The sequence below is a fragment of the Haliotis rufescens genome, unplaced genomic scaffold (genome assembly GCF_023055435.1).
Source record: "Haliotis rufescens isolate VD_foot unplaced genomic scaffold, xgHalRufe1.0.p SCAF_12, whole genome shotgun sequence".
In the NCBI taxonomy this organism is placed as follows: Eukaryota; Metazoa; Mollusca; class Gastropoda; order Lepetellida; family Haliotidae; genus Haliotis; species Haliotis rufescens.
In genome coordinates this window covers 39,582,677-39,610,166 of record NW_025963802.1, presented here as the reverse complement: position 1 = coordinate 39,610,166, position 27,490 = coordinate 39,582,677, and the positions used below count along the sequence as shown (strand labels likewise).

The 27,490-nt window shown below is 40.5% G+C and overlaps 1 protein-coding gene across 1 annotated transcript; it reads right to left on the bottom strand.

The window, feature by feature from the left end:
- Positions 1 to 968: 968 nt before the first annotated feature.
- LOC124150934 (sodium-dependent multivitamin transporter-like) lies at positions 969 to 27,490 on the bottom strand. The gene is made up of 16 exons (XM_046523136.2): positions 27,065 to 27,490; positions 16,852 to 16,920; positions 16,650 to 16,701; positions 16,345 to 16,412; positions 14,206 to 14,286; positions 13,151 to 13,224; positions 12,024 to 12,161; positions 10,892 to 11,027; positions 10,134 to 10,222; positions 9,194 to 9,312; positions 8,384 to 8,454; positions 7,540 to 7,626; positions 5,160 to 5,368; positions 4,386 to 4,492; positions 3,452 to 3,567; positions 969 to 1,171 (listed from the first exon to the last, which is right to left on the bottom strand). The coding sequence occupies exons 1-16, from the start codon at positions 27,398 to 27,400 to the stop codon at positions 1,088 to 1,090; spliced, it is 1,836 nt and encodes a 611-aa protein (XP_046379092.2). The 5' UTR covers positions 27,401 to 27,490; the 3' UTR covers positions 969 to 1,087.

Below are 27,490 nucleotides of genomic sequence, written 5' to 3'. Positions count from 1 at the left end.
AACGAGCAAATGCTTTAACCACCTAGCTACCCAAAGCCCCCGTCAGTGATTTGAAAAGAAATGGTCCACCTCTTCTTATATGTGGAATTACACCTCGCTACATACGAATTTTAACATAGATTAGTCCTTGTAAGCGTCCACAATATGCGTGAACACTTACTGTTGTTTTTTGCAACTTGATCTAAGAAGGCCGGCGTAAAATGTGAAACATCTTCCATAACCATACGACTATCGAGGCAATGAAAGGAAGAGAGGGAATTGCTGTTTTCAATGCGTTGACTTGTTCTCCCCCGAATTGAATAGAGGTGAGGTGAAATGGGTTTTAAAGTCGCGTCCAAGATTATTGCACTTATATAATCATAGTGCATGCACGTGCGTGTGTGTGTTTGTGTGGCTGCTTGTACTAGTCCGGACTGATGCCGATTTATAGTGCTAGCTCACTGGGATAACATGCCTCAGTTGAAAATGAATGCCCCACTCTGACACACTATACTGACTCCGAGCCCACCAGTCCTTGTTTTAGCCCCTTAATGCCGAGCGCCAGACAGGGTTACAACAAGTACCATCTTTTAACGTCTTTTGGTATGACGCGGCAAGGGATCGAACCCCGGATCTTCCGCTCTCCGGGCGGACGCCCAACCATTAGACCACGGAGACGGTCCGAATTGAATAGAAATTTACATTTACCACAGATACTTGAACCAAAACCGGACACGTATCAGTGCTATGCATTGACTAACCGAACAGTAATCACTTGTGGAGATTAGAAAATATTTGAAATCTTGTATTTGTTCGTGCACATTATCAATAAAATCCGTGAACATTGCCTTGTCAACACATGACGTAAACAGTTTGTTCGTTTGTTTGTTGTTTAACGCTGCACTCAGTCATATTCCAGCTATATGACGGCGGTCTGTAAATAATCGAGTCTTGATCAGACAATCCAGTGATTGACATCATAAGCACCGATCCACGCAATTGGGATACGATGACATGCATCAACAAAGTTAGCGAGTCTGACCACCCGATCCCATCAGTCGCCTCTTACGACAATATTGTATGCAGTTAAACAACAAACAAAAGTAACTTAAAAGCGAGTCTCGATGGAGGGGACATGCTGTCGAGTCTTGCATGCATCATCCTTTTCCACTTCACACGATGCGCCTTCCATCTGAAACAAAATCACGAAGATAAAGCACCCAGTTTCACAACAAGCTACATGTCATGTGATCCTGGTCTTGCTCTCTATAGAAATTATCTACACAGTACTGGCATGTTATCGAAATTCAAATATTCCAGACAACAGACACACAGTATCTATGGGACAAGATTTTGCTAGTAATAATTGAAACACTGTGATAAATAGGAAATACAATAAAACAATTTACCCCAACCCCGTCCCCCACACATAAAACACAACAACAGCACACACACAAACACACACACAAATTCACAACTTTGGTGTTCAAAGAAATACAAATACACACAGCGCTCACCCCCCCCCCCCCCCCCCCACACACACACACACCGCCTTCCATTACTTTCGAAGGAGATTATTCACATACTGAAGATTTGCTGCCTGCATGCAGGTGTTTGACAAAACTGGTTGCCGTACCAGTTTTTGTGAGCCATATATGTGCCTGTGACAACATCTACTAGTATTTACATGATACCATCAGTATTTCCGTAAGTACATAATAATACCCAACACTGGTAGGGTGACATTCAGAATTAATTCAGATGTCTATACCATCTCCCCCTCGAACCCTCTTTTTAATCACAGAAGTTGCAAAGGCATCTCATCGACAACTGCAACATTGAGTTAACCAGGTCATTGATGGTTTAAGGCAGAATTGCGGTACGATCATCTCCAACTGTTTTCAGTTGGGTGAACATTTTGCGTCTTTGGAGCTTTACAGCTGGATTCAAATCTGGATTTACTGACAGTCACCAAAGGAGTCATTTAAGGATTGACTGTGTATTTTTTCGGTTCATTGAGGTATGAATCGAAAAGCCGATGTGCAAACTGTATGAATCCGCGTAGCGGATTCTTACAAAAGTTTGCACATCGGCTTTTCGATTCATACCTCAATGAACCGAAAAAAATATACAGTCAATGCTTATAATTAAATTCGACAACGTAAAGCATGTTTTATCTACAATAGTTTAACCCAAAACAGTTGCATATATCAAAACAGACAAAAATGACGACATTGATAAACATTCCAGGTGTAGGAATACATACAGTGGCGTGACATGAATCAGGTGATCGTTTAATTTATGCACATAACTTGACACGCCTACACAGTCAGTAGCCAATCAACGGAGAGTGAGATTAAAACAATGTTCATTTGACCTGTCAAATAAGGCAAGAGGCGAAAAGAACTGCAACAGTCAGACTGTAACGAACCGGAAGAAATATGTCCGAGAGAAGGCGGCAGTTTCAAATAACATGGTCATTTACTGCGTGATTCAAACATTACTTCCCTCATTACGGTAAATCACAGTTGGAGAAATGCTAGTTATAAATGAAACCCGAAGCGGGAAAAAACAGGCGAGCGAGCCTGCACGTTTGCTGTTTCATTCATTCTCGGCCTTCGGTTTCAAAGGGTAGTTTGGACAATGAATATGCATGAAAGTCGTTAAATGTCCTGTGCATGACGATACACGTGAGCAGAAAGGGAATTCCCTCGACTGTAATATTTGGATTCCCCGACATTCCGAAGTAATAAAAGTAGTGCGCCGCGGTGGGCGTGGCTTAATTTTTTACATTCATTGGGAAATGAATGCAATAACATGTGACCAATTCAGCTAATCAGAATGCAGGAATTTCCATGAACACAACGAAAATTTAATTATTACCTTTTGACTGATATCCTATGAATCCTGTGGGTGCGTGTGTGACACACAGTGAGGCCACTATCCTTCAGAAAGACATATATCATAGGTGTCGAGGAGATAAAAGTACAAGGTGGGATCAAAAGGCTTTATCGTCGACGTAGTTACCCCCTGTCAGAGACAATCTCCTGTATGATATTCGTTCCAGTTCACTGGCTCTACAACTATCTACTAAGGAATTCAGTGTATCTGATCTCATCTATGACAAAGATCGTTTTGCACTGCTGACGACATCACTTGGGATGTAGCATTGTACAAAGACATGGATGTTTACTCAAGGGCTGTGCAAAGCGTTGCGGACGATAGACCTGTACCGAACACCCTGACGCCATTGCTCTCAAGACCGCCTCCGTGTTATTAGCGGTTGAGCGTCTGACTGGAGAGCGGTAGGTCCGGCTTTCGATCCCCGGTCGCACCATACCAAAAGACGTTAAAAGATGGACACACACACACACACACACACACACACACACACACACACACACACACACTGCACCACCCATCCAATCCTCCCGCTATCAAAGCGTTACCCCTGCCTTTTTATAGAACTTACCGAAACTTCCTTATAATTCTCGGCGTCAACAGTCGCACTTCGTGACTTCAGGTTACACAGTTTTCTTACGAAAGGAAATACCAACTGTGGGTCAAGTGTTTCAGGGTCCCGGCGACCTGGGGTTTAAAGAGACAGGTAAAGTACAGGTATAAATCACAGATTTGATCTCCCTTTTTGTATTAAAGTATATCTGTGTCTTTCATTGGAATGTATGTCTGGGATGACAACGGTTATTAAGTGAAGCTGAGAAAACACAGATCCGCCCATCGGGATATCACTTTCAGAACCTTAGTAGTGTGGAATCTTGTGCTTAACATGTTGCCTCAGAAAGTACGATGAATCAGTTTGGATCTGAATCAATAGACAATAATAACGACAAAACCGTCATCATCATAATATAGAACGTCAACACCAGGAATAGCCTGTTATAATTCGCCGAAACAGATTTTATTTGGCGTAAAAAGCAATCTCTAAAGATTAATTAAAGAGCAACCTCTGAAGGGAATTTCTGCAAAAACAGTCAATTCAACTTTTCCGACATCTTAAGCGCGTATTAATGAATCGCTATCAAATAGTGATGATACCAGGTGTTCGCTAAAAGGTGAGCGTATCCTGCCCGACGGTAGCACCCGTCACTAACACATGCACTTTTAGCATCAAATTTTGTTGACCACATTTGCAAACAATATACCTGAAGCTATATTAATCAAAGTAATAGGAGAAAACATATAAGAAGAATAATTATTAAGTTATTATTATAAATAATTCTTCTTATTTAATGAACCCTTCTGTACTTTTATAATTATTGATGAACTATAGTATTTGTAATTGTGTTTTTGTGAGGGGTATTCTAAGTTGTGATAACTTGGACCCGATCCTTTGCACGCGTTTGTGAAAGAAAATTCAAACTCAACTAAATCCGCTTGTTACAAACCTGTTATTAACGAAACCCCAACCCCAACAACGACAGCAATCACCATGCCTGTGGCCCCGTACCAACAGTAGGAGAGATCGTAGATGTGAAACGTTGGGGCTGTTTTACTGCAGATAGAAAAGAATAGTAGTCGTTAGGTTGCTGTTTAACGCCGCACTCAACAATATTCCAGCTATGTGGCGGCGGACTGTAATTAATCGTGTCTTGACCAGACAATCCAGTGATTGACCTCATGAACATTGGGATGAGATGACATGCACTCCATCAAGTCACCCGGCCTAATCATCCAACCCATTTAGTCGCTTACAAGGCGATAAGGCTGCCGTGGACCTATATTCCTACCAGGAATTCCTACGCGAGAGAAACTAAAACTACAATGTATCCTACCAGGTCGGGCCTTGTACCGCAAAGAGGTTTCAGCATCATGAACACTTCGATCGATGTTTGGAACGGAACACTTCAGTAAAATTCTTCATACAATTTGTTTATTCAACGATTCTTTCGTAAACACAGGAGAAATATTTTATGTTTGAAAGCATTTGTGAAACATTTTCCATTTTAACATTACAATGACAATTTACAGAAATTAATTGCACCTAAAACACAATCATTCTACCCAAAAGGCGCTCATTATGGTTATTCCAGAATGAGTGAGTAACATGTTACGCTGTAATCCAGTAATTCGGTGTATGGTCAAGATAGACACAATTTCCTATTCTGCAAACCCCATGCTTCTTAACAGTTTGTAGAACATATCAACATATATTTTCCTACCTTTGTGGAGGTGCCATGGAAGTTACTTCATGGTCGGTGCTGCCATTAGTGTACATGGGAAATAGTGTTCCGTTATCCATTGCACTGTTATTTGCGCATGCGTAAGATGGCGCCGGATGTAGTGTAGGGGCTTGGTGTCCATACAGTTGTGCAGTAACGCTGAGACACATATTGAGCACCAGGGCAATAACGCCACCACACAAAGCTCCCTGAAACATCGTCAAACATTTGTGTTACATTTCGAAAATAATGTCATGCAAAAACGTTGTTTGATTTTATTATCTCTATTCGACAAGAATCTATACTCTTGAAAAAAACACTCTATACATGCATAAATTTGATGACAGCGGACCCGATCGTTTTTGTATGGTAGAAATTTAATGTTATTTCTTAAGTAATCGTTAATTTTTATTAAATGTTCGAGTAAACATGCAGATTGCCCGAAACGTAATGTTGTGACGTCGCGACGGAGCAATTCGCCCAAACGCAGCTGCAATGCCATAAACGTGCAGCATGCAATTTTCTGAACTGTCGTGACAAAATCCTCTGTCAGCAAGGTTTAAAAGACCAAAACAATGACTGCTGACATACACATCAGAAAATCAGAAAACGAGCCGTTAAAATGTCTATCAGAAGCACAACGCAACAACGCCATCGGCCGACTGCAAGCGGGTGAAACACAACACCATGTGGCGCAGGTGATGGTTGTGTCCAGATTGACCATCTCTAACTTGTGGAGACGTTACAACACCACCGGCAACGTTCGTGACAGGACAAGGTCAGGACGACCTCGCGTTACAACGCCTGGCCAAGATCGCTACATCCGGCTACGAGACCTGCGGGTCTGTTTCATCATGGCGACGTCAACAGCCTCACATGTACCGGAACTGCGTATCGGATCAGACTGTTCGAAATCGTCTGAAAGCAGCAGGTATTCTAGCTAGGCGACCAGTGCGAACATCCTGACGCCGCATCACCTCCGTGAACTTCTGCAGTGGTGTCGTCAGAGAGTCACATGGTTTCAAGCAAGACGGAGACGTGTTCGGTTCACAGACGAGTCCCGTTTTCTGCTGAGACGTGCTGATGGACGTGCCCGTGTGTACCGACGTCCTAACGAACGTTACGCTGAACACTGCGTTCAGCAATTGCATCGTGTTGGAGGGGGAAGCGTCATGGTGTGGGGAGGCATCCATCACGGAGGCCGGACAGCACCTTGTGAGAGTGGATGGTGCTCTGAATGGTCTACGCTACCGAGACGAGATGCTGCAGCGCAACGTTGTCCCCTCTATCAACGTCAATGGCGGCATCTTTCAGCCAGACAACGCCAGACCCCTCGTCGCACGTTTTTGCACAGAGTTTGCACAACGTGATTACGCTACCCTGGGCTGCCTGCTCGCCAGACTTGTCCCCTATTGAACATCTGTGGGATGTGCTGGAAGGTCAACCAGCGCCACAGACACTTCAGGAACTGTTGGTGGCGCTAGAGTAGGAGTGGCAGAACATCCCCGGGCTTTCATTCGGACTCATTCGTCTATGGGCAGTCACCGCAATGAGGTGATAGCAGCTCGAGGAGGCCATAATCGTTACTGACATTCCAGCTACCCCGGACGTCTTTGCACCTGCTTTTGTTAAGTGCATATTGCACATCAATAATTTAGCTACACATTCGACTATTTATAAATTTCATGAAATCTAAACTGGTAAAATAAACCCATGGCGAGTTGCAATCCTGATGTATAGTTTCTCTTTTTGAAGCGTATTTATATGTTAAGTTTTATCAGCATTGTCCCCCTTCCCTGCCCCGGTGTAGTGTGTGTGTGCACCACACCCGTGACCCCTATCAGTGGGAAATCCGAAGAATTCAACTGTTGACTTCAGTTGATCGCCTGGTCAATCTCTGTGACTAGACTGATAATGTCTCATTGTAACCCGATGACATGGTGCCTTGCTGATGCTTTAATTCACTGTTTTGACAGGCCAAGAATCGATTTAACAGGGCTCATGTAGCTCCAATATTAATTGACTGAGATCAATAGCATTATTTTTACACGTTTATACTTCAGAGTGAGTGACTGAGTGAGTTGGGTTTAACGTCGCTATTAACAGTATTCCAGTTATATCACGGCGTGTCAGCTTAATGTGGGAGGAAAGCCCGAAGTGATGCAGGTTTCAGAACGTTTACCACTTTGGTGAAACCCACGAGTACAGGTATGGTGCTGACAAACCTAGAGACATAATCGGGGCGAACCGGGATTCGAACCCACAATCATACTTTTCAGGCGTGCCCAAGGGACGCAACTCTGCACAGCGAATCGCTGCGCCTTAGACGAATGGGCCACCCCCTTTATACTTCAGAACGCTAATGTAGGATTTGTGTTACCATTCTGTTGGTCCATGGAATCAAAGCTCCTAAGAGAAACATTCCAAGAAGAGGACCCCCGGTAGCACCAAAGGCTGCTAGGGAAGACTGAAATATAAATATGGTAAAGGCATTCACAGCATTATGCCATTGTATGTTATAAAATACCTTACAACTATGCAACTATCGGTACATATTCTGTCCTATCTGCGAATATATACGTATATATGTGTACATCTGCGTATATATGTGTACAGGCGTATATTATGAGTTGTAGCAGGATCACTCCGGGTACCGTGGGTTTGATGCGTTTCATCGGCGGGTGATGTAAAACCGAACGAGGGACACATGGGCTGGTTAGGTTTATCATCAGCTCAGGGCCCCTTACCCCATCTACGCTCATTCCAGACAGCGAATGGGACTTCTCCCGGAAGCCCTGCCAAGTGGAACCCACCAAGAATGTTTCTGAGACTTTGAAATAATATTTAGTGAACATAATTTAATATCCTTCGCAGATACACACATATACACCCCGATATACGCATATATTGAGATATACACATATACACCCAGATATACACATATATACGCAGATATACATGCGTTGCTTCTGAAGTTGAAACGCGAAGGTTAAACTAAGATATCGTTCTGTACGGTACTAAATTGTGAAATCCGTAAATAATTAATCACACATGATCAATGCAGAATAAACTTATTATATTAAAAACTCAGATGATATGTGGCAGCAGCAATAACCAAACTCTCCCTATTATATAAGTTTGTTCACTCAAGAATGTCAAGAATGTCTGAAATACATGAATAGGATATACAATTGTATTGTAATCTTTCCACTTTTTAATCCTACCTGTGACACAGGGCCTTTCATTGAGTCGGCAGCATAAGCCAGGCCAATCGCCAGTAAGCCATACACAAACACTGGAAGATAAGTCTATGGCATTCAGCCAACAGTGTGAGACAAGAGATACTATTTTGTCGCTCTCTCTGCATGATAACTAACCGTGGTATTCCACAATGCGACACTTAAAACACATGTACTCCACCTTGTATATTCCTGTCATACATGGAATTAACTTTACCTTACCTATATAAACAATTCAGACTGGATGTTAATGTACATGTAAGTAAAGATAAGATTTATGGACGAACAACCTCTTTGTTTAATTTACAATTACGAGCGACGTTTCGGTGTAGGTTCTAACACCGTTATCAAGCAAGTGATAGGTTAGAACCTACATGTGTACACCGAAACGTCGCTCTTACTTGTAATAAAGAAGTTGTTCATCCATAAATCTTATCTTTACTTAGTACTCCAACTTCTAAATACCTATCAAAGAAGTGGATGTCAATGTATTGACGTTTGGCGTTAAGGTGAAAGACTGGTGACGTTTTACTGCTTAAAACAAGTCTGCAGATTAGACACTGATTTTCAAAATTCCATTCTGCATTTACATGTACCTGGTGTCGGGTGTGTTAACACACAAGACAAAAATAATAAAAGTACCTTATTTTGCGCTAGATTCCATTACACTGGTAATGGTTACACGTTGCAAATATAACTGATAGTCCATTGGTAAATATTGAGAAAATGTTTCAACGATCACAGATTTTTCTATAACGTTCGCGGTGTGTGTGTGTGATGGTCCAATTCCTTTACCTAACACTTTGGCTATTTTTGTCACAACGCGATCAGAAGTTCTGTTCCTTTGAAGGCACGGTCGAAGAATATCCTCAACAGTGTTGGCAGCTAAACCGTTGATTCCGGAGGACAGCGTGCTGAGAAAACAACAAGAACAAAAAAACAATATGCCTCGTTGAATTTATTGAAGAGGACATTGGTTTACTGTGCTTTATATTGTATTTCCAGGGGTATGTTTTGTTTGTTTGTTGTTTAACGCCGCACTCAGGAGTAGACTATGCATAAATATGGATCAACATATGCTGTGGTCTGCAGTGTCATTCTACCTATATGATGTGTCGTACGTGTGGTACGGCTTGATTGGGTTCCTGGTGTCGCTGATTGTTGGTGTGGTCACAAGTTGGATCACAGGTGAGTCCAGCCAGTGTATATACACTTAGTTAGCGAAATTCTTGCGCGGATTGGCGAAGCCAAAACAAAGTAATTTGTCCAAGAAATTCAACTTAAGATTCAGGTATATTCGTGATCTAATATCGCTCAATAACCATCAAATAGCTAATTCCCTTCCACTGATATACCCACCTGAACCAGTAACAAAGAAGACCAGTGAGACCGCCTCGTCTGTTTCATATTAAGATCTATGCATAAAGATTCGGACTGACAAAACACTCTTCACAAGACTTTATGACAGGAGAGATGACTTCAACTTTCCAATAGTCAACTTTCCCTGTATGTCGAGAAATACTAATCCTGCAGCTCCACCAGCCCTTGGTGTCAACATTTCAGAACGTTTGAGGTACAATCGAGCATTTTCTTTCAAGATTTCAAAGGGCGCCATAAAGTCGCCTTTTACAGCAAGCATGGGTTGCAATCTACCCGGGATCTTCACGGGTCTATGTTACATAATCAATAATTAGTACCTATTTTAATCGCCAACCGTCTTTCTTTCAACACATACCTGAGCGCCCCACTAAACAGGGTGGACATGTAAAGACCAGTCACTCCTGGGTATGATGACAACAGGTTCATCATGAAGTAAGGCATCAACTACAAAGAGAACGTGCATCTGAGACAGCAGTGTGTGAGTTGGGTTTAACGCCGCTTTTAAAAGTATTCCAGTTATATGGCGGCGTGTCAGCTTGATGTGGGAGGAAAGCCTGAAGTGTGATGCATGTTTTTACCACTTTGGTGAAACCCACGAGCACGGGTATGGCGCTGACAAACCTAGAAACATAATCGGGGCGAACCGGGATTCGAACCCACAGTCATAGGTTTCTGGTGTACCCATGGGACGTAACTCTGCACAGCGAATCGCGGATGCCCACAGTTCTATTGTAAGTAGAATACACATATCACGATATTATATATCCGTTGTGTTTTTCTCAAGCGAACACTACCAGAAAACCACATTGTCAGTGTTAGAAAATACACCTTCCGATGTTAGTTCCATTGCCAAAGACCCACCAGACAATTCTGTATTTTCCTAGCCTCTCAAGTCATTATCATTCGACCATTCATATTGCTTTCTGGAGAACATGCGTGTTTCACAGAGCAGATCAACTATTGCCTAAGACATCATGTATTATCACGAGAATAACAAATTACTCTTTTTCATGCCACTTCACGTGTGCTCCGTTTGAAATATGGTTTTGTATCGATACACGACCGCACGATGCCAAACAGCCACAATAACCATATATGTGTCTAAATTATTACCTGGTTCCTATTAGACACGTATCCCGCCTCGTGGGGATCACATCCAAGTTCGTGGAAGAAACCAAAGAGAGCCAATCCTGTCGTGGTAAGCAACAACCCATACACAATCACCATCGGGATGTTCAGGAGATAGGCTCTAAAGTGAAGGCAGTTACACAAAAAGTTGCTAGATATAAATAATCACAACATGAGAGAGAGGTTTATTCTCAAAGGTCACGTCAGTGATATATACATAGAGAGGGAGAGAATCGCACCTGAGGGCTGAGTGTCTTTAGATATCAATATATATCAACACGAGTTGATTTAAGTGGAAAAAAATTCGAGGCTTGCCGAGGATTTTTCGCACTTTAAACAACGAGTGTTGATATATTTCATATCAAAAGACATCATCCAATATCATTCTTCCAACTTTTTCAACTTGTAGACAGTAATTAGCTGTGTGTAAAAAGTACTGCTAACAGCTTCAGTAGCAGAGCCATTGGTGATGTCATTTGATTGTGACGTCATGGTAACCAGTGACACGTCACACGTCACAGTGGTCTTAAAGGGAAGTAGTTATGTGCATTTGTCATGACACAAATTTGTACATAATTCACAGTGGCGATTGTGTCAGATTTGAATTTGGATGCAATTAATTACACTGCCTCAGTGGATTCGTATGACACAAACCTGCACCGGTGGGTAATTATCTATATTCCTGATAGTCAAAATCCCATATCATAACTTATGAAGAAGAACATAATGCGGAAATAGAATAAATAAATAAATAAATAAATAAATAAATAAATAAATAAATAAATAAATAAATAAATAAATACACACCATGCTTGATTCCTTTAACACCTTAGAGTTGGTGAGTTATTTTATAACGCGTTCGTACGTGTATGTGGAAGGGAATGCTGGTGCCAGATCAATGATCATAATATCTGCCAATCTGGATTCATACCTACTGTCAACTGATTCTAGTAGGCCAAAGGAACGCATTTCTGAACAAAGGAATTCTAGGTCCTCGGACACAGCAAGGTAATTATTAGATGACAAAAAGCTACAGTGCGAACGTTCATTCTACTCCACTCATTGCCCGTAGGCAGTCATTTATGATAACGAAACTAAAGCTTTTAATCCCACTTACATTTTGGCTCCTTTCGGTGTTCCGATCGCAGAAATTCTTTGCACCATTGACTGACTGAAGAGGCTGACATACCAGTTACAAAAACCACCAACCACAAGTCCCCATACTGTATGCCGTACCCTCGGATCAGGATCTGTTCTAGTAAATTAATGTTTATGAGTCATAAATCATATGCATTGCTGATGAGTGATATCACGACATGTCAGCATAATGTGGTAGGAAAGTGTACAATGTGCAACTGTGAAAGGGCAGCTTTGAACGGTATATCACGATATGTCAGCGTAATGTGGTAGGAAAGTATAAAATGTGTAACTGTGAAAGGGCAGCTTTTAACGGTATATCACGACATGTCAGCGTAATGTGGTAGGAAAGTGTACAATGTGCAACTGTGAAAGGGCAGCTTTGAACGGTATATCACGACATGTCAGCATAATGTGGTAGGAAAGTGTACAATGTGCAACTGTGAAAGGGCAGCTTTGAACGGTATATCACGACATGTCAGCGTAATGTGGTAGGAAAGTGTACAATGTGCAACTGTGAAAGGGCAGCTTTGAACGGTATATCACGACATGTCAGCATAATGTGGTAGGAAAGTGTACAATGTGCAACTGTGAAAGGGCAGCTTTGAACGGTATATCACGATATGTCAGCATAATGTGGTAGGAAAGCATAACATGTTCAACTTTAAAAGGGAAGCTTTGAACAGTTTATAACGATATGTCAGCATAATGTGGTAGGAAAAAATAAAATGTGTAACTGTGAAAGGGCAGCTTTGAACGGTATATCACGATATGTCAGCATAATGTTGTAGGTAAGCATACAATGTGTAACTGTGAAAGGGCTGCAACTATGCCCAGGGGTTGCCAGGTGGTTGCCCCGTGGTTGTCCACGGATGGTCATTTAATACGCAAATAGTAATCTACAATCCTTGATCCTGTTAAACTTTAAATATTACATACACTTGTGAACACATTATATAACAATAATAAAATACTATTGGGAAAAGGTATCTGTAAGTGATGGCACACACTTCAAGTCTCAATGGCTATTCTTTCAAAGGGAATAGCAATCTTAAAGGAAGAAAAATGAATTCCTTGTTTGTTTTATCTTATTGTGCTGGTGCGTACTCATCAAATTGCAGTCTCCCTTCGTCCAGTGCGACTCTTGCTACCTTCGTCACACCTCCAGCCTTCATTATTCCCTAAAAGAGTGAGTGAGTCAAAGAATACGTCGTTTTTAGCATTATGCCAGCAATACCACGGCTGGAGAAACAGAAATGGACTTTACACATTATGCCCCTGTGGGGAACGAACCTGGACCTAAGGTCTAGAGGGAGAAAAACGTGTATGATTTGTTTTACGCTTTTAGTAATATTCCCGTTGAAACGCAGAAATGAACTTTACTCAATACTCGGACCCCGTATCGCGGCATTTTTTATGTCCGGTAGTTCACATCCGCACCCAAGCGTTCGTTTACTAATGCAGTAACTAGGAAGTGCTCGCTTCCTAAACAATTTCAATTTCTTCGGAATGTTCCGTCTACGCTTAGAAGGCTTACAATTATAGTAATTGCATTCTGTATATCATCTTGCTTAACATAAGAACCGGTATGCATGGTAACTGGGAATGTATAAAACTGTATGTCACATGAACATATACATTCATATTCATGTATGTTTATACAGATCGAAGACAAACGTCAAAGTCTTTGGCCTTGTAAACAGCATTGAAGATACTGTCCATTGTGACCTGCAATGGCACTCATATAATTTACTCCTAACGACTAAAGTCAAACCTAGCATTGATGAACAGCAGCAAAGTTTCACCTAATTTATCCTGCTATTGATTCTGAAGGCATTAAACATAAGTAAAAGGATCGTATTCAGTGTTATTTAAAAACAAAAATTCCTCCAGGTGGTTGTACAAGTTATAGATGTTGGCTATCAGACTGTGAGTATTCTTTCATTGCTTAGTCCATATTTAAGACATGTCACGGCCTGTAAAATGACCTACACCAGTGCTGGACAGCAGGAGCAAATATCAAGACCATTGGCATAAAATGACATGCAGGAAATCAGCCAACAAGATTTCGCGCTGGAACCAGATCATCTCAATGTCATCGTCAATCAGTTTGTACAAGAAGCATGCTGTACTGAGGATCTATTGCGTCCAGACGGACGTACCAGAACGATGGCAGTCAGCATCCCTCCAAGCATGATCATGGACTGGAACACGTCTGTCCACACCACACTCTTTATGCCTCCCTGTAGTGTTAGACAATCAGATTATTGACCACAGTATATCCTTGAAACACATGGCTATGGCAATCAAGTCAATAGTCAATAAAATTTAAAACTGTATACATCTCATTGGACAATAAACTATCGTAACAGAACAGTTAACGTTTCATGATATGTTTTATGTGTGGTTCATGTGAACTTAGTTTAACATTTATTCTACGATGAGTTTCGAAAATACTCGATTTTGATTGGTCAGTCAGAAGTCATATTGCAATAAGCCCCCTCTGATTGAAACAGCCGATTTGGCTGAAGCTAATATTATTTTAATATTACTTCAGTTACAGTCATTGTCGGTTGGCATATTTAAACAAGAAAACAGAGTTATCACTATCCCTATTGGAAACATACGATTTAGTTGTAGTGAATATAAACTATAAACAAGAGTCCTATAAGCTTTAGGAAGAGCTATGCACTTGGACCGCTTTAAGTCATTAGAAGAAATGATTCAATGAGAAATTAATACACATAAAAGGCCCCTTCTCTTGAAAAATAACTCAATGATGTCATGCAAAACAGTTGTTTGATTTGATCATGTCTTCGGAATAATAATCTATATAACAGATGTTAAGTTTGACCTGCCATATCCCCCTTCCCAGCCGCGGTGTAGTATCTCTTAGATAAGCTAACTACAGAAGTTTCTGAAAAAACTTGTCTCGACTGCACACACTATGAACTTACTTAAGATGGACCGAGGGCGTAACTTATAAACAAATAATTTACGGGACCAACTTTCAAAATCAGTCTTGACAAGTATCTCTTTGATAAGCAAGCAAACTTTAATTCATGGAACTTCAGTTGGTTCTGAGAAGACTGCACTAAGTGAAATAACACGGATCAAGGGTCGCAACTCTGTAAGAACATAATTCATGGGACCAATGTTCGAACTCATGTATCTCTCAGATAAGCTTGCAAAGTTTTATTCATGTAACGTCAGTAGATTCTGAGGAAACCTGTCCCAATTTCACGCAGTATGCACTAAGATTAAAATCACAGAACAAGGGTCAATTTTCGGACTCATTTGAGACCGTGACCAGTAACATTAGTGTGTAAAATTTCATTTCTCTAACTCGCATTGAGAAGCGGACGAACGGACGGACGGGACGAACTCCGTTCCTATATTACACGCACCACTTCGTGGAGGGCGATAATAATTAAATGTACAACAAACTGTTTGAGCATATAGAGCGCCATATTTGTTTAAAGGCTGATTCCGTAAATTCTGATCTACAACCCACTCGTAACACTCGACTCATGCCGCTTCACTCAATATAATTGCTAACATCATTTTGCTAGAATTTTATTTAGTCATGGTAGAATGGAAATAAACATACTGTGTTTCAATGTTCAGCCAGCTTACCTGTAGATTTAACCGCGCTAAATTCCAAATTCGTTCGGTTCCAAATTCAGTTTGGGGGCACTGGTGGCCCAGTCGTCTAAGGCGCCGCGATTCGATGTGCAGAGTTGCGTCCCTTGGGCGCGCCAGAAACCTATGATTGTGGGTTCGAATCCCGGTTCGTCCCGATTATGTTTCTAGGTTTGTCAGCACCATACCCGTACTCGTGGGTTTCACCGAAGTGGTAAACGTCTGAGACCTGCATCACTTCGGGCTTTCCTCCCACATAAAGCTGACACGCCGCGATATAACTGTAAATACTGTTAAAAGCGGCGTTAAACCTAACACACTCACTCATAAAATTCATTTTAGCATGGTTAAATGTGCAGGTAACCTAACTCTCCAATAAAACACAGTATTTGTATCTCCTCAATCACATGTATGGCAATTGAATAGATACTAATTACCAGCTACTTGGTACTAACAACTACCCACAAGTTGGCACAAGGCAACGCATCCAAAATTCATATTTTCTTGCAAAAGGATCAACATCAGTTCCACACAATTAAGACAGATTTGGCTATGGGTAGGAACTTGCATGCCATCCATATGCACATATCGTGTATTAACATGATCAAATTGACAACGTGAAGACGGTAAAGTAAGGATAAGAAATGTATGGTACTCACTATGGATGTGTAGATGGTTCCAACAATGCCCACAATCACAATGGATAACCACAGCGGTAGCCCTGCCACTGAAAATTAAACAAAAAACTAAAAATAACCGAAACATAAACCATAAAGATATCGTATGTGCCACTGATGTGGATGGATTATGAACATATTTCCTTAAGTGATAACATGCATCAAATCTTGCAGTTAGAAGACGATTTATCCTTTTGCACAACTATCTAGATTCAGCCATGCTGGCATCCCAAGGGGGTGTGACATGTAGTTTGATTTAACTGGAAACCAAAAGCGGATGTACGTACCTGCCTGAAGTGCCAGACCAGGGGAAAGCAAAGCAATCGCCATGTAGATTAACTGGAAATATGCAAGGTAGTATTGTCACTTTTACACCACTGCTCCGTGATAGGGAATCTCCCCAAATCTGATGCACTTTATATCATTTTGAAAATGATTAATTATATCAGATAGTGTCTATGCCCTCTCCCCTTGTCTATCTGTACCTACCGTTTGTAACATCCCAATACAAGTGCCCAGAAGTCGCACAGCATTTGAATCGAACCTCATTCCAAGATACTGTAACACAAGATATGGGTCAACAGACATGACTATAATAATACCATACCTTATAAATTGGTACGATTTTGTTTAATTTTTGTATGTGCAATTGGGGATAAGACAGTTGTGGCAAGAAGTAAACATTCCGATGAGCACAGTTGTATTTAGATCTATTGTACACAACCTCAGAGTGACAAAAACACTCTCTAGTCTCTACATTTCCCAACGTTTGAGGTATATTTGACCATGCTCCTTCTCAATCGCTTTCAAAGAGCGTCACACGTTTCTTGTTAAATAGATGTTTGATCAGGGTTACAATTTTTTTTATGGTAGACATGTGGAGCGCACATATTTGATGGTGATTCATGAACACACACTTAAAATAAAATGGACATACTCATGATATAGTCGGAATCGTACATTCCGGACTGTTTTTGGCAGAGATGTCCTATGAATATGGAAAGGGTTTTGTCGCTGTTGATAAAATTATAGAACTGGTTTTTGTCTTTTTTATTCATATCAAGAGAACAATTGCTACATATTATGATAATTTGGTTTGCATCCAGATACCCTGTAAATAAGCCTGGCGCTGATTTACAAAATAATTACTTTCAAATATATTGTTGAACATCAACTGAAATGTTTGATAGAGTCAAACAAGAAGAGAGCGATTACTTTCCATTAAAATTCCACTTAGTTTGTAAATGATTTCTACTTTGTTTGTCGATCAAAAATATAAAAATATAAATTATTTCTGTAACTATTGCACCTAATGTCTACCAAATCCGCAATCTTGTATATACACATTATTTACATGTATTGTAACCCTCGTATGCCCTTAAGAAACTGATTCTACATGTAAATGTGCTTCCAAACGAATTCGTATGTCTTGAAGCGCAGACTCAGAAATGTATTCTGTCTCAAACAAAAATCCCAGCTCTCCCCCTTTCCATTTCCTTGAAGTTGACGGGTGACACCGTATATTCAGGAAGTTCTTATCCATACATTGTTTCTACTTTGTAAACCTGAAACCTACATATGTAAGGCAATATCCAGTGGAACGACATGTACATGATTGTATTGGTTCTAAAACGAAGCATGTCTTCACAAGCGAATTAGAAATCTGTTCTTCTCCATGAGAATATCACCAACGTTGTATAACGTTATTCCTCCAGATCAAAATAACCACCATGCAATGATCTTTGCTTTTCTCGAACACCTGGTGTCGTCATTATTTCATAGTGATTCACAAATATATTGTTATGATTTGGTCGGAATCCTACAATTGACTTCATGATTATGGAAAGAGGTGTGTCACTTATAAATGTCCTGATTCACATATAAACTTATTTCTGTACAATAAGGGAGTATGCTAGAAAGAATCTTTGTGAATTCTTTTAGTCTATTTCACTGGGACACGTAGATTTCTTTCTTTCTTTCTTATTCCATGTCCATGTCAAATGCTTATTGCCATGTCTACGCTTCGCTCATCACGTCAGACAAAAGAATGTATACACTTCAAACCTGGATTGGAACAAAACATTACAAACGTTGTTGGCTGAAAATAGTCGCCTGTTGGGAGATACTCACTGATATGATGCATGGAATATAAACCATGATGGCCGTATCCAATATATCACCATGGAATAACCATTTCTTGTTTGTTTCATTTTTAGCCACAATCAAACAAACATGGGTGCCAACTGTCTTTGCCCGGCAGTATAGTAAACAGTGTTCTTTTATCCGCCATTGCATATATATATATATATATATATATATATATATATATATATATATATATATATATATATATACAGTCCTAACAAATATTGTTAGTTTTCAATACGATGAAATGTTGACTGAAAATTGTGAGAATTAGTATATACAGAACACTTAAAGGAAACAATGTCGCGCATTTCTAGAACTAATGAATAAATCTAAAAGTATTAATTTTGCTCTGTTTTATCTTCATTATCTCAGCTATCCCTGTCTTTATGTTTGTTGGGGACACTTTCTCTACACTGTAAAATGTGTAAATGCTTTTCATGTGTTTGTGACGGTTGCCAGCGGTGAGGCAGGGTGTGCTCACCTTTTCGGGAACAGCTGGTATCATCACTGTTTGGTAGTGATTCATAAACCCATGCTAATGATGAAGTCGGAATCGTACAACAAACTCTCCTTTTAACAGTCATTTTTTTCTTATTATTATGGTCATTGCTTTTGTCACTTTTATTTAACCCTTGGCCGATAGTTTAAGCGTATCTTGGTTCCTAAGTGTGTTTGTAACCTAAACTTGTTTAGAATAGTTTTTGAATCCAAAGTTGTTAGATTCTAAATATGTTCATAATCTAAACGTGTTTAGAACCACATTCTATCTACATGTATATTCATGATTCATGTTTTTTCGGATTTTGCCATGAAATGGACATCACACATGCCCGTTCAAATAAGTACAACTCTACAATCCAGAAGTCTTGCATACTGTTGCATTTAACAAAACAAAATGATTTATGTAGAGGGCAATAACAGATAGGACTGGTATCGGGAACAAGTACTTCTTTGCATTTTGTCAACCCAATATATCTCCACGCGGTAGAGAGAATAACATATATCATAAAACCTAAGACTATGAAATATGTCGTGATAAAAAGATGTATAAGTGTCCAAGTCATGGACATATCATGCTCTTGTACATTCTGGGGTTCACTTCTGACAGTCTAAATCTCAAAAGCACTTAATCTGCCCTTTACATTTCACAAAAAAAGAAATGAAAACTTGTCAATGCATTTGATGTATCATAATTGTATTTCTGTAAATCAAAGTCGTGACCATATAGTTGTTACAGCTACTATCACTACTGTTAGTTCTATTAATACGTCAACTAAATATACTTTGGCTCATGTACTATACAGTAAACTACGGTTATAACGAACTCAAAGGGACCACTAATTTTAGTTCGTTATAACCGTAGTTCGTTATAAGCATATCTACAGCATAACTACAGAAAATAGTCGGGACCAAAAAGTAAGTTCGTTATATCCGTCAGTTCGTTATAAGCGAGTTCGTTATAAACGTAGTTTCCTGTATATCAGTTCATTATTCATGAAAGAAATGTGCCGGAAACACAGCATGCCTGCATATCCACAACTTTCTTTATGTGAAGGGTAAAACCTGTCTGAGAATGTAAGCCCGGGGAAGAGGGAAATCGAAGAGAGCAAGAGACGTTTTTATCCAACTTATGAACCGAAAGAAAAATAATGTTTCCAACAAACTTTACATGAACCTATAAAGGAAAGGAACGTAAGATATGTTTTCCTGGCGTACATGAACTTGAAAAGAATATTCATAAAAGCTTTGTGGTTTATCACCGATTTTAGGTAGCTGTAGTGATTCACTCACGAACATTTGTCGTTTGATTTTGGATCTTTCTGCACATGTGGAAAGTCGTTGCTAAAAGAAGGCTCCGTAAAACAAGAGGCCTGGAAGTTAATACATCGAGAGTTCTGAAGATGACAATTTAGTTTTCAATACTCTAATGCAGAATGGGACATTTTATATCCAGTGGAATGTCATGGCTACACATGTGGTTCATGCACCAGTGCTTGGGTGATTGAGTGAACTAAACCTATGATCACGCTTTTTAGTTCACAATACATGCACACTAACTCTAGCGTGGTAATTAATCATTCTTTTTACCAGCGCGTTCAGCTCCAACGAGCCAATGGCCATGATGTATGATCATATGGAGGAATTGAAGTGAAGTACTCAGGGTTGACACGGGATCATCAATCGGATTAGAAATTATTGTTTCTTAAAAGGTTCGTTGTATTTCACCTTCAGCCGCTTATGATCACCACTTTTTCGCCATTGAGGGATGGTCCCTTCCTATTCTCATGTTTGATTAGTTACAGAAATGTTTGTGAAATTCATCGCAAGTAGCTATTATTGTCAACGTTATTTGTATTTAATGTCCTCCTTTCAAGATCACCACTTCTGACATTAAGTGACGACCCCCTTTCTCTGTCACGTACATATACTGAACAACAAAAGTTCCTTGGACATTGAATAAGATTTAATGCAAAGTTATGTTTTTTACCAAATCTGAAACAATTTCGGTTTGCAACAGGTAAAAGACTCCTGTAAGTGTTCAAATGGTTTAATTTGCCATACTGACTTCAGAAAATGCGTGATTTCATAAAAAAAACCATGAGCATGCCAAAAGGTCAATTTACAAATCAATAGCGTGTGTGTCCACCTCTGGTTGCGATGCAAGAAACACACCAGGCGTCCTGTGGGATATCTGTCCATATCTGCTGGAGCATGTTTCGAAGTTCCTGGAGTGTCTTTGGAACACATGTTTGACGTCGAAGTCGCCGATCCATCTCATCCCACATGTGCTCGATTGGTGAGAGATAAGGGGAGCGAGCCGGCCAGGGATCACATTCACGTTGTTTTGTTGAAGGGAATCCTGAACAAGTCGAGCAATATGAGGCCGGGCGTTGTCATGTTGAAAGGTAATGCCTGGGCCATGAGGACGCAAAAACGGTAGAACAACAGGGCCGATGATCTCGTCGCGGTAGCGCTGTCGATTGAGATTTCCCTCTACCACTTTCAAACGGGTCCTCTGTCTTGCTGTAATCCCACCCCATACCATAACGCTTCCGCCCCCCAACCGATCTTCTTCTATGTCGTGACACAACGATTAACGTAACGTTCACCTCGACGTCGGTACACTCAAATCCGTCCATCGCTGTGGCTGAGGTGAAAACGAGACTCGTCACTGAATAGAACTTGTCCCCACTACATTGCCGTCCAGCGTAGACGCTGTCTGCACCAATGTAGACGTGCTTGACGGTGGTTTCCTGTCAAAATGGGACGTCTGGCGGGTCTTCTGGGGACAATCCCTGCACATCTGAGGCGGCGACGTACGGTTTGTGAAGATATTCGTCGAAGGCCAGGGATGCAGTCTTGCAGTCACTGTTGCTGGCTGGACTCGATTTCGTAGGTGTGTTGTTCGAATCCAGTTGTCTTGTCGATTATTGGTTTTGCGTGGCCTGCCACTCCGAGGAAGGTCTCTGACTGCATTCGTCTGTTGCCAATGTTGCCATAAACACCAAATGGTGTTTCTGTGGACGTTAAATTGTCTTGCAACATCACGTTGACTCGATCCTGCTTCAAGCATACCAATGGCTCGCAGTCGCTCATTTTCGGACAGGCGTGGCATTTCGTAATGTTGAAAAATTGCGTAATTTTTTTGTTTTTCTGAGTGGTTGTTGTCAGCACGACGCTAAACAATGCATATGGAATCCCGTTAATGCACATGTTTTTATACCCATTCTTGGGTAGTGAAATGCATGGTGCTTGCATAAATGTCAACGGTTGCATGGAATGCATACTTTTCTGAAGCAGTTGCGTTTTTGTGACTTGATGCCATGCATGCACTACAATACTGAAAACCAAACTTTACTTGTTTGAAAGTTACACTAAAATATTGGTGTCACAGGAACTTTTGTTGCTAAGTATATATACTCTGAAAACAGTAGGGGTGATGAAATATATATTTCTTTTACCAAGTGTTAGAACTATTAGGGGATACACCTACTGTGTTTTGAAATTTGATGTAGTCCCACTGTAGAGTAGATACCTCTTTATTATAATGTGGAACCTTGAGCTAAAGCACTCGGTTCAAACTTAAAATAAAGAGGTATCTACAATGTACTCTACAGTGGGACTACATCAATTTTCAAAACACAGTAGGTTTATCTCTATTCTACCATGACGGCAACAACACATAGAAAACGGTGCTCTCTTGAAACGCGTAACAACACAGGCACACAGGTCCGCAATCTTAGAACATTCCGAAAAGTGGTCACAGGTAGTTATATCTGTAACAATTATTACTGAAGTTCAAGATTAAAAACACCATAGTCGTGAGTAGTTCAAAATAATTGTTCAAAACACATAGTTTTTCAAAAGAAGTTGATAAATAACACTCCAAACTTAGTCAAAAGACAAATGTTTTAATTTCTACCAACCTGTTGTACAGTGTGGACTGGCTGTCAATTTTTGGAGTTTTGCGAGAGAGGTAAGTTCTTGGAAATGGAACACGTCATCATTCCTATTTAAGGGGTGACAGGTTGTAGAAAAAGGTTTTAAAATGCTTAACAAATATATTTCTACAACAAACGTTTTGAATTATCATTCTATTATACATTTAACATGTGTAAGTGTTATTAGTTAGTTAGCAATTACCCCCAGTAAACAATAATAACATCAAAATATATGCCTCTCCACCCCGAACTTTGATGTGGCAGAACTTGACCTACATCACGGTAACTCACACCTCGCAGCTGCCAATGGCTGACATTCTTGTGTTTACATTCTCCGTTGCTAGTTAAAAGAAGCTAGATGACAACCCCGATCTATGATGTGGTTCAATATTAACCTGTAGATTGACTGGGAATGATCGAGCCCGCTTGTACAATATGATTACCAATGGAACTGAGTATGACTGAACAGCCGCTTTTTAGCCTGCAGACGAGCCGGACATTTTAACACGTGGTAGGGACTATCTCAGTATCTGCATGGTGTGACCTGTCAATTTCAAGATTTCACGGATCAAAAGCCAGACAGTGACAGAACTTAGACATTTGTGGCCCAGAAATAGTGGGTCGTGTATGATTTTCTTAATTGTGCGTGTTCTGAAATTAATTTCAAGTTTGATAAGCTGTCACTTCATTTGGGACATTGTTTTCGTGGACTTTCAAAGGGGAGTGTTTTCTGATAGACTTTTAAATCCCCTCTTGCCAAATTCTAACGGTGGTGGTTGACGGAGATGGCAACGAATAACGATCATAAAAAGGTTTGTAAACAACATGTTGTCATGAATAAAGTTGTTTCAAACAATTTGTATAATGTTATATTTTACTTTCATTATCGGTTGTTTCAATGAGGAAATAGCTTAAATTGTTCCGATTCTGATCACCATAGAACATTTCCCTAACAGTTTCATGAACATTTCATTTGTATGCCAAAGATATGCCTTCGTTAAATCTTTTAATGTCATCACCGAAGCATTCAGGGTTACGGCCTAGAAGGCCCAAAACACCCGATATGAAACTACCGTATTTCCTCTATTTGACGCTATGCCGTCTATTAATTTCGCAAGAGCCCTTGACTCGGCGTGTATTAGAGACATGGCTGGTATTAGGACCCAGCGTGTATTAGAGGAAATATAGATTTCGTTTTACAGTTCATATGGGGGTGATCGATATCAATATCATGTTAGAATGAGAGTTGTTGGCGACAAACATCCCATGCAAGAACGTTTATGTCTATGAGACGTAACACACATGCTTCACGCCGTAATGCCACACACGTCCGTAACGAGTCATACCTGACTTTCACGCTTTCAAGGAAGGTTGTTTAAACTCTGTGGACCATTATTTCTGTCAATCCTACTGATCCTGCTTATCATACAGTTGTGATTTACGTGACTTCATTCATCGTTTGTGTATGAACTAGCGACGCGGCGTCTACAAGGCGCGGAGCCTTCGGGCTATTGGCATGCTGGAAGATACAGTGGCCAATACGTTCAATGTTTTAGTCTGATCAGCATGCAGTGGAACAGGTACAAACAATCCCAAGATATTGACGATCGACTCCGTTCATGGCGTCCTAGGTCAACGACTAAAGAACAGGATCGACTGATCCGAAACCAGACTCTACGAAATTAAGCTCAAACAGCGAATCAAGTTGCTGTAAAGCTATTTATTGTACGAGTTACGGGTCAGACGATTAGAACTCGTCTACATGCAGCTCCATGCTCGACAGCCACGTGTTGTGCAGCCCCTTCCAAATACCAAAATGCCTGGGGTAATCGTCTCCGATTCACCTTTGGACTTCCTTTATATGCGTGGTCGTGTCTGGCGACGGAGGTCAAGCTAATGTCAGCCTGAGCCTCATGACATGTTTGGGGGTGGCTCGGTTACGGTGTGGTGTCGCACTGGGATGGCACTGGACAGTAATATTGGCACAACATACTGACACACTCTGTTGTCCCGTATGCAAGGCGTGTGGGTTGACGTTTGGTTTCAGGACGACAATGCCCATGCTCACCATGAGCTCACCATGTGTTCAAGCTCGCCTCAAGCAGCACAACATTCACAGAATACCATAGCCAGCAATAAGCCCAGACCTTTCCCCATTTCACATTGGGGAAACATTTTTTTTGTAAAACTGATGATACTTATCCTTGATATTCGAAATAATACATAACTTACAAGGCATGTATACATTGAAAATTATGAAAAAATAAAAATGCTTCCTGTCAACGGAAATACTCATATTTTAAACCCTTGCAAATTTAGAAAATGAAGATAAACACATTTGAAATATGCTATAATCAACTAAGTATTTAGTGCAGATTAAATGCATCCATTCTGTAAGTATATATGTGTGGCACATTTTGTTTAATAGTAATTTTGGAGTCGGGACTAATTGAACGCATTGCCTTGTCCAAATCTTATCTGACGTAACTATCTTAAACATGTATCATGCTTAGAATACCACTCACCACATTATTATGACACATTATCATGGAGTGAGTGAGTGAGTGAGTCAAACTATTAAAGCTGCAGCACCACAATAAATAACGCACAAGATCATGTGACTTCACAAATGTCATGGCAATTTCAGTTACAAATGCTTAGAAATGTGTTTGTTGCAAGATAATCTTTTCGCATCATTGACAATGTTTTCGTCTATGATGGTCATACCAGCCTGGCAGATAATCACTGATAATATCATTAGGATATATGGATTTGAAAACACGGTTTGATTGTGTACATCGGGTGTTTGTATGCAGCTCTTATTTGAGAGATTTTTAAAGCTGGTGTTGTAAAGGTGAAACTTCCTAACGCAACATTAATGCTCCAAGTACCGGTAGCCGAGAATAGTTGCAAAATTGCTGGTGCGGCGTTAATAGAAGGGTAACGCTCTTTTTCAGGGCATTATCATTTGCAGAAGCCCGAGGTTTTCTATTAAATGCCCGACGAAGGAGGGCAGTTGAAAAGACCGAGGGCTTCTGCAAATGACAATGCCCTGAAAAAGAGCGTTGCCGTTATTATAGCTAAAATGGATGGAATTTGTTATCAAATAAAAAGAAACAACAACATCGGTTTTGAAACACTTACTGCAATCAACACGAATGTCACTGACCACATTTTACAAATATGAAAACGTCATAGAACAAACCAGATGACGTCACTTTAATACGTGACGTCATTTTCTCTACCCTATGACGTCACCTAACAACGGGCTTGATAATGGCCCGTCGTCAAGCAATATGAGGGCATTATCAAGTTACAGTGGCCCGCTCATTTTTGATAACGTGCGGGCGGTTTAATGATAATTCTATCCATTTTAGCTATAAGCAATAATTACTCACTTACCTAGTACCGGTACGTGTATTTACCTTACATGAAGAGGCAATGTCTAGTTAGTGTATGGGGGGTGCTTTCTGTATGTTTGTGTGTGTCTGTATCACTCTGCCCAGTCAGTTTGCTACACACTGGGTGAGTGAAGAAGCAGAGTATATTTTGTCAGTCCCATGTGTTTTTCTAAATTTAGCCCAGCTTCTCTGTCCGAGAGCCTGTTTTTTGGCCTACCTCTAGAATACAGTACCACAAACTTTTCAAACAGGTGACAATACCCTATGACGTAATTTGTAATATTTTGTTGCAAGTCACACCGGCGAAACAATGCCCTGTGACGTCAGGGGTCATCGAGTGTGCATAAGCTCCTCCCAGTGATCTATCATCTTACCATTTTTTTATGGGACCCCACAGTCACACACAGCCTAGGCCACTCCCTCAATGACAAGGTGCAGCTTTAACGTCACATCGGGTATCTCAGCCAAAAAGTAACGAGCGAAATTAAATGTCTTAAATGTAAAATGCTGTAAAACTATTTGCAAAGCAGCATATATTTAAGAGTACAATAACTATTCCCAATACTAAGACCTTCTAACCTATCCTATATATCAATTTAATATGGGCTATGGACCACCAGCTACCAAATCCACTGTCTGCCCCGCTTTTCATCCTGTGAAGTTCATATTAGCATGGAAATGGAACACAAAAGGTCACATCCATTTTCATACCTCATAGACACTTGTGATCCTGAGAGGGTACAGTAGTGGAAGGCTTGTGAACAGACCAGATACGTAGGTGAGGGCAACACCGATGTACAAGTAAAGTATCATTGTCCCATACGTGTACACATCGGCAGGCACCCCTAGCAGGCTGATAGCCGACTGCAGAGTCACAAACATTGAAACAGCCACAGAAAACATCCCCATTCGTCTATTTCCCTGGAAATATCCAGCTTTAGTGTTGTTACCACGGATAGCGAAAAATACACCAATTCCAAGCGAGATTGACAGCACGGAGCCAAGAACAACATAGTCAGATGTACCAAGTCTCTGGACGTTCGCCATTTTGAAAGTATTTTCCTCACACAACTCATGTGGTGAATGTCTTAAGAAGCAGTGTTTTTATGACCCAGACGTGAGTGTATGCAGACAACA

Bases quoted from the DNA above. Each gene is read 5' to 3' on its own strand.
- LOC124150934 (XM_046523136.2), bottom strand. From the start codon at position 27,400: ATGGCGAACGTCCAGAGACTTGGTACATCTGACTATGTTGTTCTTGGC. The intron at 11,028-12,023 runs GTAAGTGGGATT...CCTTCACTTTAG, and splicing joins ACACCGAAAGGAGCCAAAAT to AGCCTATCTCCTGAACATCC. The intron at 5,369-7,539 runs GTAACACAAATC...ACGATGTTTCAG, and splicing joins TTCCATGGACCAACAGAATG to GGAGCTTTGTGTGGTGGCGT.